Source organism: Lagopus leucura, unplaced genomic scaffold (assembly GCF_019238085.1).
Source record: "Lagopus leucura isolate 7727_CA_CO unplaced genomic scaffold, USGS_WTPT01 Super-Scaffold_100001, whole genome shotgun sequence".
NCBI classification, from domain to species: domain Eukaryota; kingdom Metazoa; phylum Chordata; class Aves; order Galliformes; family Phasianidae; genus Lagopus; species Lagopus leucura.
This window is the reverse complement of record NW_024962262.1, coordinates 69,937,960-69,952,341: the sequence shown is the minus strand read 5'-3', so window position 1 is coordinate 69,952,341 and position 14,382 is coordinate 69,937,960. Positions and strand designations below refer to the sequence as shown.

Here is a 14,382-nt window from a genome sequence, read left to right as displayed (position 1 = left end):
CTTCATTAAGCAACAGCTAGGAGAACACAGTGAAAAAATTCAGTCTGTTAAGAAATGTGGGCCTTCCATTTAGGACCTTTAGTTTCTGTCAATAGATCCTGTGTTTCCTGTTGTATGGAGCATGAGTTTTTAAAAAAGAAACTCATTGCTACTGAGACAAAAATACTGTTTCCCACCCCTCCCACACACTGCAATAGGTAACTTCATTTCTAGCAAAGATGAGGAAATCAGTCAAGAATAAAAAAACCCCTCAGCTATGAACTCTGGCACTGCCAGGAGTAGCAACACAACTACTCCGGAGTGCTTAGAAAAAAGGCTTTAGATTTTACATCAAGAAACTGGAATTTATTGTAAATGCCACAGTCACATTGATAGACAGAGCACAGACTTCTGGTAACAAACAAACATACATTTTGTAACTAAGCGTTTCTACTTGGTAAATAAATGCACTTCGCACAGCCTTCCTTTTAAATGTGCCTAAACTAACCTAAATAAGCAGACAGCATAGCAGAAAAGGGAAACTTATTTGAGTAACTGTTTCTTAAGCAGTATATTATTTTTTTACTATGTATATAATATTTCATATTATATACACACACATTTTCATCAACAGTTCAAATCATGTCCAAATAAAAAATAAAAATAAAAAAAAAACCAAACTGGCCCTCCTCCAATACATTTACCACCTTTCCCTCAGGCATAGTATTAATCCAGGTATTTGTCAAGATAGAGGAATGACAGTTAAAAAGACTCCCCCCCCGCCAACAAGAAACAAGTTACACAAAGAATACTGTATCACTACAAATTTTTTATTCAGAAGCCCATCTTTAAAAAAAATCTCATTATGAACTTGTTTGGTCAAACTACAACACTTTCTAGCAGACATACAGTAAAAATGGCATGGCTCAGAATCGACCGGATCTTTCACGATCTCTTGATCGCCTCCTATCACGTTCACGTCCTCCTCCTCCTCCACCACCACCTCCACGACCACGATCTCTGGATCTAGACCGACGTTCACGGGACCTCGACCTGGATCTATGCCTTCAAAGAAAGTTTGAACACTTTATTATTTCAGCACTTGCAGTAGCATTCCGGGGAATACTGAAGGATGAAAGTAACGGGGCAGAAGAAAAACAGTGTGGAATACTCTAAGTATTGGTAAATTGGCACTCACGCTGTGAAATCACACACTTATGTATTGAACAAACCTAACACTCAGGAGTCAGCTATCGTAAAAAGACTCCGCTGTTCACTGCCAGTCATAAAACTTGAGGAGAGGCACGTAGAGGAAACAAATGCACTTTCATAAAATGCACTTTCATACAGCTGTTAATTGAAGCAAAAAGAAAAGGGGACAACTGCTTCTGTAGCTGGTAAATAACAGCTCTCAAGCACACAGAGGAAAAACCTTCAGCTAAACATTTACAAGTCCAAACCCATTAAATCAACAGCATTATCTAGCAGCTCAAAAATCTGAGTTTTATGCAGTTTTGCTTTTTTTCTGCCTTCCATTTCCAGAAGCCATCAACCTTTGCAAATAATCCTTCCCTGCCTCTAGTGTTGATGACTTCAAGAAGAATGCTAAAGCCACACAGAATGCTAACACAGCTACTATAGATTTATATCTTACATGGCACTTGTCAAGGAAACAATGTTCTGAAGGGTTATTAAGATTTCAGACAATTCAGTAACGGGGGAAGAAAGTAAACACTACCATTTAAATACATGCAGAAATTACAGCAGAATTCAGAAGACCATGGAAACAAATGCTACAAGTCTGGTTTTACAAAACATTGTTCCATGTCGAGGTGCTCCAGGATGGGAGCAAACACAGAGGCATACAGGTCTTGCATACCACTGAGCTTCAGAATTACTAAATTAGCTTATTTTTCACAGGTTCAGGTATACCCTTCTTTTTTCTACTTGAAATTTCAAAGTACATCATTTTATGTAGGCGTATTTTCAGGTCATTCTAATCTATACAGTCTACCTGCAAAACCCCATTGATGCAAGAAGTGCATGTTTTAACATCCAGCCTTACTGCTAGCATGTGACAGCTTTAGCTTCACCAAGAGTTTAAAGAGGGCAAATAAAGACTAAAATACTCTGAGGACTCAACTATTTTATTTGCTTGACCCCAGACTGAAATTAGGCCATGGTAAAACAATCATATTCCACAGCCAGATATGCAAGTCTGATCTTTACTGCGATAAAAGATGACTTACTGGTGCCTAAGTCAGAAAGATTCAGATTCTTGGGTGTGACCAAAAGGCTAAGATGAGCATATTTAATCTTTTTTCACAAATTGTTTGAACACCCCAAGAAATTACACTGAAGTTTGAACACTGTAAGAAAGTTAAACATGTTAATTCACATTTTGAAAGTTAAATTTATCCTCACAGATTTTAAGATGCTGCTTATTAGAGACACTTACAGGAAAAGTATTTTCATATTCCCAGGCTCCCTCTGTGATTGAAAGAGCCACATAAAACCACTCCATACAAAAGCAAATCCAACAATTAAACATGCTTAACCTAAATAAGAAGTTCCTAAAACCAAAGGGATTCAATCCAGCACAAAGTGGACCATCCACAAAAACATGCTGCATTAACAGCAGTGATGTAAGCTTTTCCACAAAGTATCTTAATAAATATATACTCTAGTATTAACCTCCTGTTGCTAAGGAACAAATACTGGCTACAAAAGCTAGCCATTAACTGTTAAATCAAACTAAAGAGAAATAGTAAATACTCATCAGGTCCTGAAATGATCCACAGATCTTGACAGAATCATACTTCTGGTTGTTTTTACAAAAAACACACTCTTTGGTTCTAAGCTGTCTGCTTTCTAGCTGTACTCAATGCCTTTCACAGGTGCACGTCAGAAAAAGCAAGAGAAGACTGAAGTTTATAAGGTTTGTCTTCTGAACATTACACAACTGATGCGTAATGTATCTGTTTTAGTTGTTTAAAAGCAAACTCACTTTTTACGACGACGCCCGTACAACTCACGTCTTAACTCTCGAGAAATGGGCTTCAAATGCATGAAGTTGCAGAAACCTCCTCGTGTACACTCTCTGAAAAGAAATGCCAGAGTTATAGTTCTCAGCTCTAAAGTGGATCTGTTTGCCCTAAGCCCTTACTAGGTCTCTAGCCATTCACAAGTTCATCACCTCTAATACTAGAAACAGTAAAGAACATTTACTGAAACTGACTTGCTCCTAGATCAAAATCCAAAAGATGTAAAAGTCAAGAAGCTGACTAGATTCTCCAGATTACCGTTGCCTGAAGTGCTTTTTCATCTTACTCTGAATTACACATAAAACCCACACCCAAGCAACCATCTTGTCTGTGCAAACACTTCAAAAGACACTTCCATAGGCAAACAGGAAGTTGCTTTTTACCCCATTTCGTATTGACGGCAACAGGCCTCTCTGAAATCGGTCACAGGTGAAAGCTCAGCATGAATAGGCTGTCCATTAAACCAGCGATTGTTCAGGTCAATCACAGCCTTTTCCGCATCTTCTTCACGGCGAAACTAAAAGCAAAAATATTTTTTCATGCTGTGGAGAAGCAACAGAAGTAGATCAAAGATTCCTGACAAAACAGGTTCATGTTATCTGTGGCTTAGGACTACTAATATAACTACGAACTACTTCAGAGCTCCTAAGACAGACAGTCTCATCAGGGTAAAAATAAATAATCTACTTTTCACCGATTTGAATTCAGGGCTAATCACAACAGATACTTTTTCACAGCTATATTCTCTTGGTCTTTTCAGTTTTGCAGCTTATAATGTAAGTTATGGGAATGCTGCCTTCTCACTACAACTTTAAACACAGTGTGCATCATGTAATACTAATGCTCCAAACGTAACAGAACTTCTTCAAGCGTTTAAGAGAAATCAGCATGAGAACTGAAGCCCTTGTTCACTTACAGAAACTTAGATCCTCTTTCAAAAAGAAGATGAATTTTTTTTTCCCCACAGTCCCAACATAAATTTTCAGAAGCAACTTTTCTTTCCGATTATTACTGTCTACACAGATACATGCAGTCATACACACATGGCCCCAAAATATTTCCCAGTTCAGGAAAATTACAGTAAAAATATTCACCTGCTCTTGTTCACCATCTTCCTGACACTTTGCATGCACAACAAAATTTCTGCAAGTGGGTAACTGTGTACATATGACTGAAAGCAGGTATCGACAGCTTTTAACAGCTAGACCTAAGCCCTTCAGTTTGGACCTTAAACCAACTAGTACCATTGGTTACAACATGTTTTGTTTAACTGGGAAGTTAGGAACTAAGTGCATCTGTTGAACATGAGCACCTGCTGCAAATAAACCTCTACTCTTAGTGAAGTTCTTAGAATGCAGCATGACAGGAAAAAAGATCCAGAATTCATACTGGTCAGTTAAGAGACCTTCAGCAGAGACTGTTTATTAACCAGGCAAAAAAGGTTGCATGTGTCTTAATAAACTGACACAGACTTTAAGTATCAGAAACGCTTTTCACTGTTTCTAAAGATTTGTTTCAAATTCCATTGCTACTTCCACTCTTTTTAACTTATAGTAATAAGCTGGAGAGCATTTAGGATCCTGAAGTGCAACCTGCACAGAAGCTACAAGAGTACAGCGCTTTTAAACTTACGAATCTGTCATACTACTTCTATTCATTTCAATTAACAATTCTCTTTTTAATCCTACCTTTACGTATACATTTCCAACTAGATGATCTCCAAGGTTATCACAAACATTCATCTCTTCAACTTCACCGTATTTTTCTTCCATTTCTGTGAAGACCTCCTGAACACAAACCGGTTTAAAAAATAAAGAAAATTAACATGTTGGGACATGCTAAAGTGCGGAACGGATGCACTTAACTATTAGTAACAACTGAAAGAAGACCATTCTTTGAAGTCTTTACATTTCCCATCTTAAAATTGGTACTTGCTTGGCCTGTACTGCGTCCACCTGTAAGCACAGTGCTAACAGGATAAAATAAAAAGCTAAGGAAAACATTAAGCATACAGTATTTAGTCAACACATAAGAAGCACTAAAAACACCACACATAAGCCTTGCAGCTATAGTGTTCCTTACATGTATATCCATACAAATGATTATGTGTTGGGTTTTTTTTTTCATTTACAGAAGAGATTACAGAATCCAAATGCCACTCAGCATGGGTTGATGATTTTTAAACAAAGCCTGTTATATACAGTAAAGCTAAACTGAAGTTACACCAGCAAATACTTAGCACTGAAAGTCTGAAGTTTAAACAAACACCTGAGGAAACAAATGGTCTTCTCTGAACCCATTTACTTGTGATATTCACCAAAACCCACTTAAGTCATTTGCTTCTGTAAATCTGAGAACACTTTAATGCATTTTGAACATTCGCTTTTTCTGCATACCTCAAAGAATTCATCATAATGCTCCTGCATCTCAACATCGCTCACAGCACCTGCAAAAATCAAGAGTCATACCGATTAGAGCCCATCACGAAAGAAATAAATGCTTATACTACAAAACGTAACCTAGAGGTGCCACCTGGAGCATAAAGGACACCATATATCATGTAGCTAACTAACAGGAGTATTAAAGAAAATCGGTATATGCCAACAATTTAAAGTCCAAAATAATACGTCAAGGCATTCTATTGACATGATCAAATCAGAACCAATTTTAAATCAGAACCAAACTTGTATGCCACAAATCTAAAGGGAGGAAAGGGAACGGAATTGCTCTGAAGTATGATTTACGTTTGATGCACAATTCCACCCTTTATCTACCAACAATGTTACCTAAACAGAAGGCAAGTGCTTTGTCACAGGTGCATATTTCTAAGTACAATTGCAGTTTATCACTTCTCTCCCTAAATATAGAATTTCCTTTTAACAAATCCACCTCTCCATCTCCAGCACATAGATATTAGAATGTGAGAGTTCACCAAGTAACGCAGCTCAGAATTTTATTTAATTCTTTTAACAATTTCCTCAGAGGAGTTATTAAAATGGTGCTTCTTAAGTGCTCCCAAAGAAGGGTACTACAATGCCTTGCAACAGAAAGCACTGTTTGGGGTTTGTTTTTTGTTTTTAAAGTATCACTTAGTTTTTTTTATAGCCCTGAAAAAATATTTTAGTGCAAGATAAGCCAGCCACATAAGTTAAACTGTTTTACATGCTCCAAGCTGCACTTCACAAATGAACGCTGCTTGCCTGCTGCCATTAAAAAAGCAACATAAGTTTGGCTGATTTACAGAGCATTAAGAATATAAAAATAAGTTTAATTTATTTCCACTACTCTATGGTATTTTAAGGTATATTAAGCTGTATACATTAAAGCCTAATGGATTAGCTCTTCAGCAGTTAAGTGGTTTATTACGATCAAGTGAGTGGAGCAGTTTTAAAATGAACCCTGCATTTCAGGCTAGAAAAATATTTTAGCCTTTAAATTACAAACACTGCTGTTTTAGTTCACAGAATGCGAAAGAAACAGAGCCAACAAGGCTAAGTTTATTCAGCTTGGGCTGCTATGAAAAAACAGATGCCTTGGGCTCAGCCATTTTTGGCTAACAGTACCATCTGGAAGAACACAGCATCTTTCTTCAAAGTCTCTAACAGTAACCAGCCACATTCTCTGGAACTGCAATTATTTTTCTCCCAGCCAGCTGCCTCCTGAAGAAGGCTAAGGGAGGCTTGTCATGCAGTTTAGGTTCACGTTTCTTGATTTGAAAAATGTTTGCTTTCAGAGCTTTCATCTTCCTCACCACTTTCCCACAGTTAGACAGCAAACGAAGCAAATACCAAACATTCAACCAGTTCTTCTAGACAGGCAATACTTCACTATATTCCCAAGGTGGTGCAGTCACCACTCATAACAGCTTATAGATACCTAAGGATTTATTTATTTTTAAGATATCAGATGGGGGCTCCGTGAGCCACATAGGGAATAATTAATTTTAACCAAATGGATGAGTGCTAGAAACTTTAAGGAGATTCCACTGTCAAATTAAGAGATCATAAGCAACAGTTAGTTAATGACTACGTGAAGGTCCTTCTAAGTGGGAAGCATACATATGCACAGGCTTTACAAACATTCATGTTCCAGGGCCACCGGTATCTGAACCTTGAGAAGCCCCATTACTAATTAAAATACTCAGGAAAACTATTATCGTTCAAAACTAAGGTTAATCCTCTACGACGGCAATAGAAAGGAAGACAGTTAAGCAACAAACAACACATTCAATAGCTACCCGAGTTACCCATTTAAAATACATGCAGTACTTAAGTTGGGACAAAAATATGGAAAAAACGGGGAGCTGGGAGTTTCAGCAAACGTACTGATACCAGCTCTACCACACAAGGTACAGGCAGGCTCTGTTAAATGACTACCCACTCGTCAAGGCAAACTGAAGTTGGATACCAGCTTTTGGAAGACTAGAGGGTCTGTTCAAGTCAAGACTCTCGCAGCTGTACAATCTAAATAGCTCCACAGACCAAACTGCTGTAACCGTGCAAATTAGTTACCAGCGCATTGAGAATTTAGGGACAGTGGAAAAACCCAACTGAACGTTTTTGTTTTATCAAAACAGCATTAATTACAAAGCATCTGCAGTGAGGCCTACAAACCAATGGAAGTGTTTAGCATCTAGACAAACTTACACAGCTCATTATGCATCTAGCTTGATCGCTTCACATAAAACAAGCTCGAGTTGCTTAACTGGGCCATTATTACTTCTAAAGCAGACGACACAGTGTTGACTTTTAAGGTAGTGGTTGATTTCACAAATGCTGGTAACTAATCTGAACTAGTCTGTAATCCAACAGCCCAAAAAAGGAATAGCCAAACAAAGCTTTATTACCACACAGTCATATTCACTTCAACAAGAAATATTAGTTAGAAAATAATATCGATCCTTTTTGATTCTAGTTTTTAAATTTAATCTTATTCTAATATGATGTTTCAGTCACAATAACAGGTCAGTAATTGCAGATCAACAATCTTGGTCATTTAATTTCTACCAGTCTTAGAGTAGATGTTTTCCTCTTTTGTCCATTCCTACCTCATGAGGAGTCATCAAGTTAATTTGTGACCATGCACAAATGGCTGCCCCTCCTCAAAAGTACTTTTAAAGGTTTATTTTCCTACATGAATATGCAACTTGGTTTTGGAATTTGAATTTTCAAAGCATGGAAGGAATTTTAACCATGCACCTATCCAAAAGGACAGCTGCCAAAAGGGAAGCTATTATCAGTGCATTCTTCCAAAGCAGACTACAAAATGGAAGCCACATCATTAACCTAGAACAAATTTCTGCTTGAAGTCTGAAGAGTTTCAAATTCAACTTCCCTTAACAATGACAGCAGGAAATTTACTCTGGATGAAGTCAACGTGTCATTATCCTGCTCTTTTAGGCGGTGGAATCTCATGGATACCATAAGACATACAGAAAAGCACTGCTTGGAAGCAAGCAGCTGGCAAGGAGAAAGGAGGGGCGGATGAAGGCAGTGCATCAAGACTGCTTTTACAGGGAAAGTACAATTCCAACTTAATTAATAGATAGTATTCAGATTCCCCTCATAGTTTTCAGAGTAGGGAAGAAGGTGAGCGGGACAAAAAGTTTTGGGTATTTTTGGGGGCACATTTCATTAAACGTGGTCAGTTTGATCTGTTAAACTAATATGGTAGACCAGCTTAAGTCGACACTGAGCTCTGACAATCAAGCCCAGGGAACCAGTGAAGGAACTTGTATGAACTTACAGCGCAAACCGTCAGCAGACTGGGAAGAGTTTTGAGGGTTACGGTAAATGTTCAAGAGGGCAATGGTCTGAAATACAAAACGCAACAACTTTATATTATAGAAAATAATTTTAACAAGAAACTGGTTTCCTTTAGGGTCGCTCTAGCCGAGTCTGTGCTGAAAGAGAGGTGGTTATTTTCTCCCAAGAAGGAGAACTTTCTCTTAGCTGGTGACCTTTCTGAATAATCCTAACACTGTAAAATAAGAGATCTCATGATACTCCACTATTGTATTTTACTTTTATTTTATTAACCAATATTAACCTGTGAAGGGGTTTTGCATGACTTCATGCAGACACGTAATAAACGGTACCCAAAAGCAGTATTCAAAACTATGGCCACAATCATACTCGCATGAATTTGGTCTTCCTGAATGGATTCTTAGTAACAAAGCCCCAGGAACAGAGATAATACAATATCGGAGCATGACATGAGATCTCCATCTTCCTATAAAAGTTAAGGCGAAAGAAGAACCACAGTCTGGGAAACTTACCGTACATCACAAATAGACCTATTTTTTTGTTGTTGTTGTTGGATCAAGAATTTGATAAATGCCTGCAGTTTAACCCTTTAAAAAGAATGCAGCGTTACTAAGCAATCCAATTTGCATCAAGTCCAATTCATGAAACCACGTTCTGCATTCTGAATTGCACACATTTGACAAGTTCTTGATATATGCGCAAGAAGAGTTCCATCACTTGTCCTGTTTGCAACAGCTTTATGTCAGCAGCTCAGAAGCCAACATGATTTTCTCGTAATTAGGAGTGGGCTCTTTAACACCATTCTTTAAAAAAATTTCTCCAACTGTGGGACTTACAGTGTGAGCCGTCAGCCGTCTGTGCACTGTTTTGGGGGTTACGATAGATGTTTTGAATCAAGATGGTCTGCGGGGAAAAAAAATAAAAAGGGGAATTCTACTGGCTGCTGTGCATATAATAGACAATTGCAAAGAGACAACTTGTTTGCAAACATCTAAAAGTAATAGCTTGTTCTTAAGACTTCCTTTTCGCATTTGCAGAAAATCTTCCAATTGCATCCAGACCATCATATTATGAAAACAGTTGTAATTAACCACCAAGAAAGAGCTGCGTTTGTCTCAACAGCTATCCTCAAAATGGGAGTTGTGAGGCACAGTAACCTGAAACACCAAACTACGTGATAGGACGGATACACCTAGCTTCATCTTATTTTGAAGATCAGATTCATTACTGTGAGTCTAGGAAAAAAAGTAAGTGTTATGTGCACAGCATACAATACATAATGCCACAGAGCCTAGAACGTTACACCACACCATAAGGTTTTTAGGCATGAGCTGCATCTCGTTTTGTGTATCGGGAATTTCTTGGTGGAATTTCTGTTTAAATAATATAATAGCATCATAGGTTCGCATGTTTCCGATCCTTCAAATAAGGACAATATCCTTTTAGCCCTTCTGCTTTTTACTTGAAGAATTAGCCCAGGCAGACTTGAAACCTTACATTTGTACCGTTCTTCTTAAAATCAAGTTGTCTGAAAAAACAAACCATGTTTAAGTTAGTAAACTAATATTACAAAAAAAAAAAAAAAAAGAAAAATCAAAAAAAATCAAAAAAAATCCAAATGTCCATATCACTGTAAGCAGCTCAAAAACTGAAACGTGATTACTTACTTAAAGTACAAGCTCAACGTTAGTACAAATCGCAGTCCCCAAATTATCCTAGCTTATACATTATCATTAGTTACATCATGAAAAAAAAAGTCACAGGACCAGCAATGTCATACCTACATATGCTGACCACTTAACATTACAGAATCTGTAGCATCACATTTAAATCACACACTTGTTTTATAACAGGTACGATCTTATCAACCAAAGCTTTGTGCTTCCGTGGCCCAGGTTTAAAATAACTGTTTTACTCTACAATTGGAGAGAGCCAGAAACACAGTTACAGTGTTTCTGCTAATTGGTGGTAATTTGATCGCTTTGGATTGCATAACCTTGCCTTACACAGCCCTTCAATAAGGGCCGCACCAGGGGAAGATAGAAACACTGAGGCAGCAGCTTCCCATTAATAGCATATTTCTTCCTCTATTTTCTATCACAGCTGATTACCAATCTGCACACAAATAAAGATTTCTGTAAGGAATCCCAGACGCTGCAGATGTTCCAATACAGTGTGTCAGCCAAGAGCAGCACTCCCAGATGTCGCCAGATGATTCCAGCATGCCCTGCTGACCCACTTCAGCCAGCAGTACTAACTGCAGCTTCGGCAGCAAAACTGAAGGCTGCAGCCAAAGGGCTTATAAATGCTCTCTTAAAAATACACATATGGTTTTAAGATTATAACAACCACTGTGGAAGTTGTCTAGTTTCAAATTATCTTCTAGTAGCCAAGAACCTAAACTCAAGCCTCTACATTACCTAATGATTTCAGTATGCTGTCCATGTATATCAGTAACAGTTAGAAAAATGGACAGTACTGTTTGATAAGCAGTATCTACACTAAGAATTATTAAGTTCCCTTAGATGGAAAAACTCCCTCTGTTGATGAAGTACCAGCAGTAGCGCTCACAACCCTGACAGTTTCTATCCCTCAAACCACTCCTGCATAGCACACCCACAGACCACTTGTATTTAATAGGTTTCACTTCAGGAGCACCACCTCTAACCTCCAGCCCTGTGGCTGTTACCTGCCTTCTGAACTCCCCCTTAACCAACACCAGCCCAGAGGACTCCCCACTGCTACGTAAATTTCACCTCTGCAGATAAAACTGCTCCTAAAACAGCAGTTTCCATGAGCACATCATACACAGCTCTCCCAAAGAAATCTATTTACCTGCACACCTTGACAATCAGCGGTGATAGAAAAAGGAAAAGCATATAATTCTCCAGGTAAAAGTAGTTTTCTGAAAACCATAGAGCTCATAATAACAAAAACAACCCTATCACCCTCTGCACCAGTTCTTTAAGCAGACGTGCTGTCGCTCATCTTGTCCCTAATGTTTAGATAGCCAAAATCTAAGTAATCTGTCAAGTTAACTGATGTATACGCCCTCGGCAACCAGGCAAGTTGCTTTCAAGAAATAATTTGTTCATGTTCAAAAGAAGCAAGTAAGTTACACTTGAAACTTAAGAGCCTGGGTCAGAGAGCAAAAACAGTGACAGGAAAGTCACTTATTTGCTTTTGTTGTTGTTCTTTCTCTTATATGCAAAGACTTAAGTTCACACCTTTTGGCTAGGTGGAACAAGCTGCTATTAGTTGTGATAATAAAAAAAATCTGGGAAGGTTTAAGTGCCTAACATCACTGAGAAGGCACACTCACCTGAAAGTTAGCACTGGTTGGTCTCTACTACAGGCAAGCTTACAACAGCATCGCTTCCTGCAGCCATTAAGGGTGACAGGAGATGATTAGAAATGCTGGGAGAAGTAAATGGAATACCCCCAAAAAAGCAAAATCCCATATAAACTGGGGCCAAAAGTGAACTACTTAATCTGGAGCTCTGTAATTATTCACTTTTATCTGAGGATCTATGTTTTAAAGAATATACTTCTACGAATTCAAAACAAACAAATAAAAAGCAAAAGGAAAACAAACCTGGCTAAATGTTGGTTTGTTGTGCAACCGAGAACATCTGTCTCCATGACGGCAAGCTCCGATTTTGAAATAAAACGAACAGTTGACTCTGCAAGTATAAAACCCAAAGTAGTCACATACTGGAATAGAAAGAAGTTAGTATACAGTTCCTATAAAACATGCCCCAAATGCCTTTATTTTGATGTGGAAAAGCAAATGAGCGATTACTGCTATTCTACCCTTCCAATCCCTCCCTTCATTTGTCTTTCTGTCAATTTTGTGGTATGGAGGGATAGGAAGTAACGTGAAGAGCTGTCTGAAAAGTTACACCACAAGCTATAGAGTTATGTCCTCCATGCAACCCCTTCCTCTAGGCAATATAATGTGCTTTAAAACTGATACAGCTGCACCTATGCAATGTTTTAAAAACCCACCTGTTTAAGGTTACACTCCAACGGGAGCTAAAAGCACTACCAAGATGCTATCTGAAATAATTCAGATAAGGGAAAGAAGTGTACACAAAGGAAGGATTTGTCTTGCGCGTGCATATTTCCTCGCCAAGCCATCTTTGTGATCTAGTTCTTTGTAAAGCAAGCTTTATTTATGTTTGCTGCTCATTATATCTTCTCTTGCTCCAACTACCACCCAGCAACAGCTGGTTTGGGTATGCCAGTAGAAATCTCGTGGATGCAGAATGGTGGAAGAGGCAGCACAAAGAGCTCAAGTTAACTCAACCGGGAAAACTGCAAGCAAAGTTATGAAGGCATAAAAGCTATTATGGGCTGGATGTGCATAAAGGGAAATAAAAATTCTCCTGGAAGAAAAAAAAAATCATTATTCTCATGTTCGTAACTCTACAGTGTGCAGTAATCCTTCAAACTTTTAACACTTCGCAGAGCGTTCCACTCGCCGCTCAGACAAACAGTGCGAGCACAGGGATTGGACTCCCTGCGAGATCGCAGTGCTTACGCCAGGAGAGACGGCAGGGTTAGCACACAGCTCCAGAGAAGCACAGCCGCCCCGTGCGGCGGGTGCCGAGTGTTGAACAAAAGGAGAAAGCGAGGCCCGGTCGTACGGCGCAGCCGCCGCGGGGAAGAGGAAGAGGGCCGGAGGCGCGCCACGAGGCGCGGGCACGCCCGCATGGCGGCGGCGCTCCCCGGAGAGAGCGGAGCGGGCCCAGCCCGGACACGGGGCGGGGCCGGCGCGCGCACACGGGGGCGCTCACTCCCCCTCTTTCCTTGGAGGCGGCGCGCGCACGCGCGCTCCAGCCCGGAGGTGGGGGAGGGGAGGACACCGCGCCGCAGGCTGAGCGCGAAGGGGGGGGGGGGAAGGGTGAGAGGAGGGAGCGCGGCCGCCTCTTTCCCCTTCGCTTCCCTCCGCGGGCGCCGCGTTCCAGCGCGCGGCCCAGGCTGCGCGGGGGGGGGGGGGGGGGGGGGGGACGGGGCGCCGCAGCCCCTGAAGGGAAGCAGCGACGGAACGCTCCGGGCACCGCGGGTGCAAAGCAGATCCCGCCGCAGCCGCCGGCCTCACTCCAGCCCCCACCCGCGAAGCGCGGGAGCGGCGCGAGAAGAGGGATGGGGCACTCACTTGTCCTTCTCTGTTCCGAAGATGGAGGCCAGATACTCCGCCATCTCCCACCGCCCGCCCGCCGGACAGCCCGGCGCCGACCGCACACGTCACAGCCGCGGCGCCGGAAACGCTTCTCGTCTGCCCCTGCAAAGGCGGGATGGGGCCGCCGCCTCCACCACCCCCTGCGCATGCGCGCGAAGAGATTACCTCCTGATTGGTGTAGCCGTGCGGGCCGTCTCCCCCAACCCCTTCGGCTGCGCGGCTGGTGCTAGCGCCACGCGGGGTCGTTGCCGCGCATGCGCGGTGCAGTGTGGCGCTGGAGCTGAGGCGGGGTGGAAGAGCGGGCAGCAGGTGTAGGGGTTTGCGGATAGGGGACTGACGTAGAATGACTTATATTAGCAAGGATCTAAAGACCATCTAATTTCAACCTCTCTACTGTGGAGAGGGCTGC

The 14,382-nt window shown here is 40.8% G+C and overlaps 1 protein-coding gene across 2 annotated transcripts; it reads right to left on the bottom strand.

Annotated features, from left to right (window-relative positions):
• Positions 1-323: 323 nt before the first annotated feature.
• On the bottom strand, positions 324-14,057 carry U2AF1 (U2 small nuclear RNA auxiliary factor 1). Of its 2 annotated transcripts, none has more exons than XM_042866970.1 (8): positions 13,950-14,057; positions 12,384-12,471; positions 9,625-9,691; positions 5,420-5,469; positions 4,712-4,810; positions 3,407-3,540; positions 2,987-3,079; positions 324-1,044 (listed from the first exon to the last, which is right to left on the bottom strand). In XM_042866970.1, the coding sequence occupies exons 1-8, from the start codon at positions 13,991-13,993 to the stop codon at positions 906-908; spliced, it is 714 nt and encodes a 237-aa protein (XP_042722904.1). In that variant the 5' UTR covers positions 13,994-14,057; the 3' UTR covers positions 324-905. The 2 variants fall into 2 exon arrangements, with proteins under 2 accessions (XP_042722904.1, XP_042722903.1); XM_042866969.1 differs by lacking the exon at positions 9,625-9,691 and adding an exon at positions 8,769-8,835.
• Between the last annotated feature and the right edge of the window lie 325 nt (positions 14,058-14,382).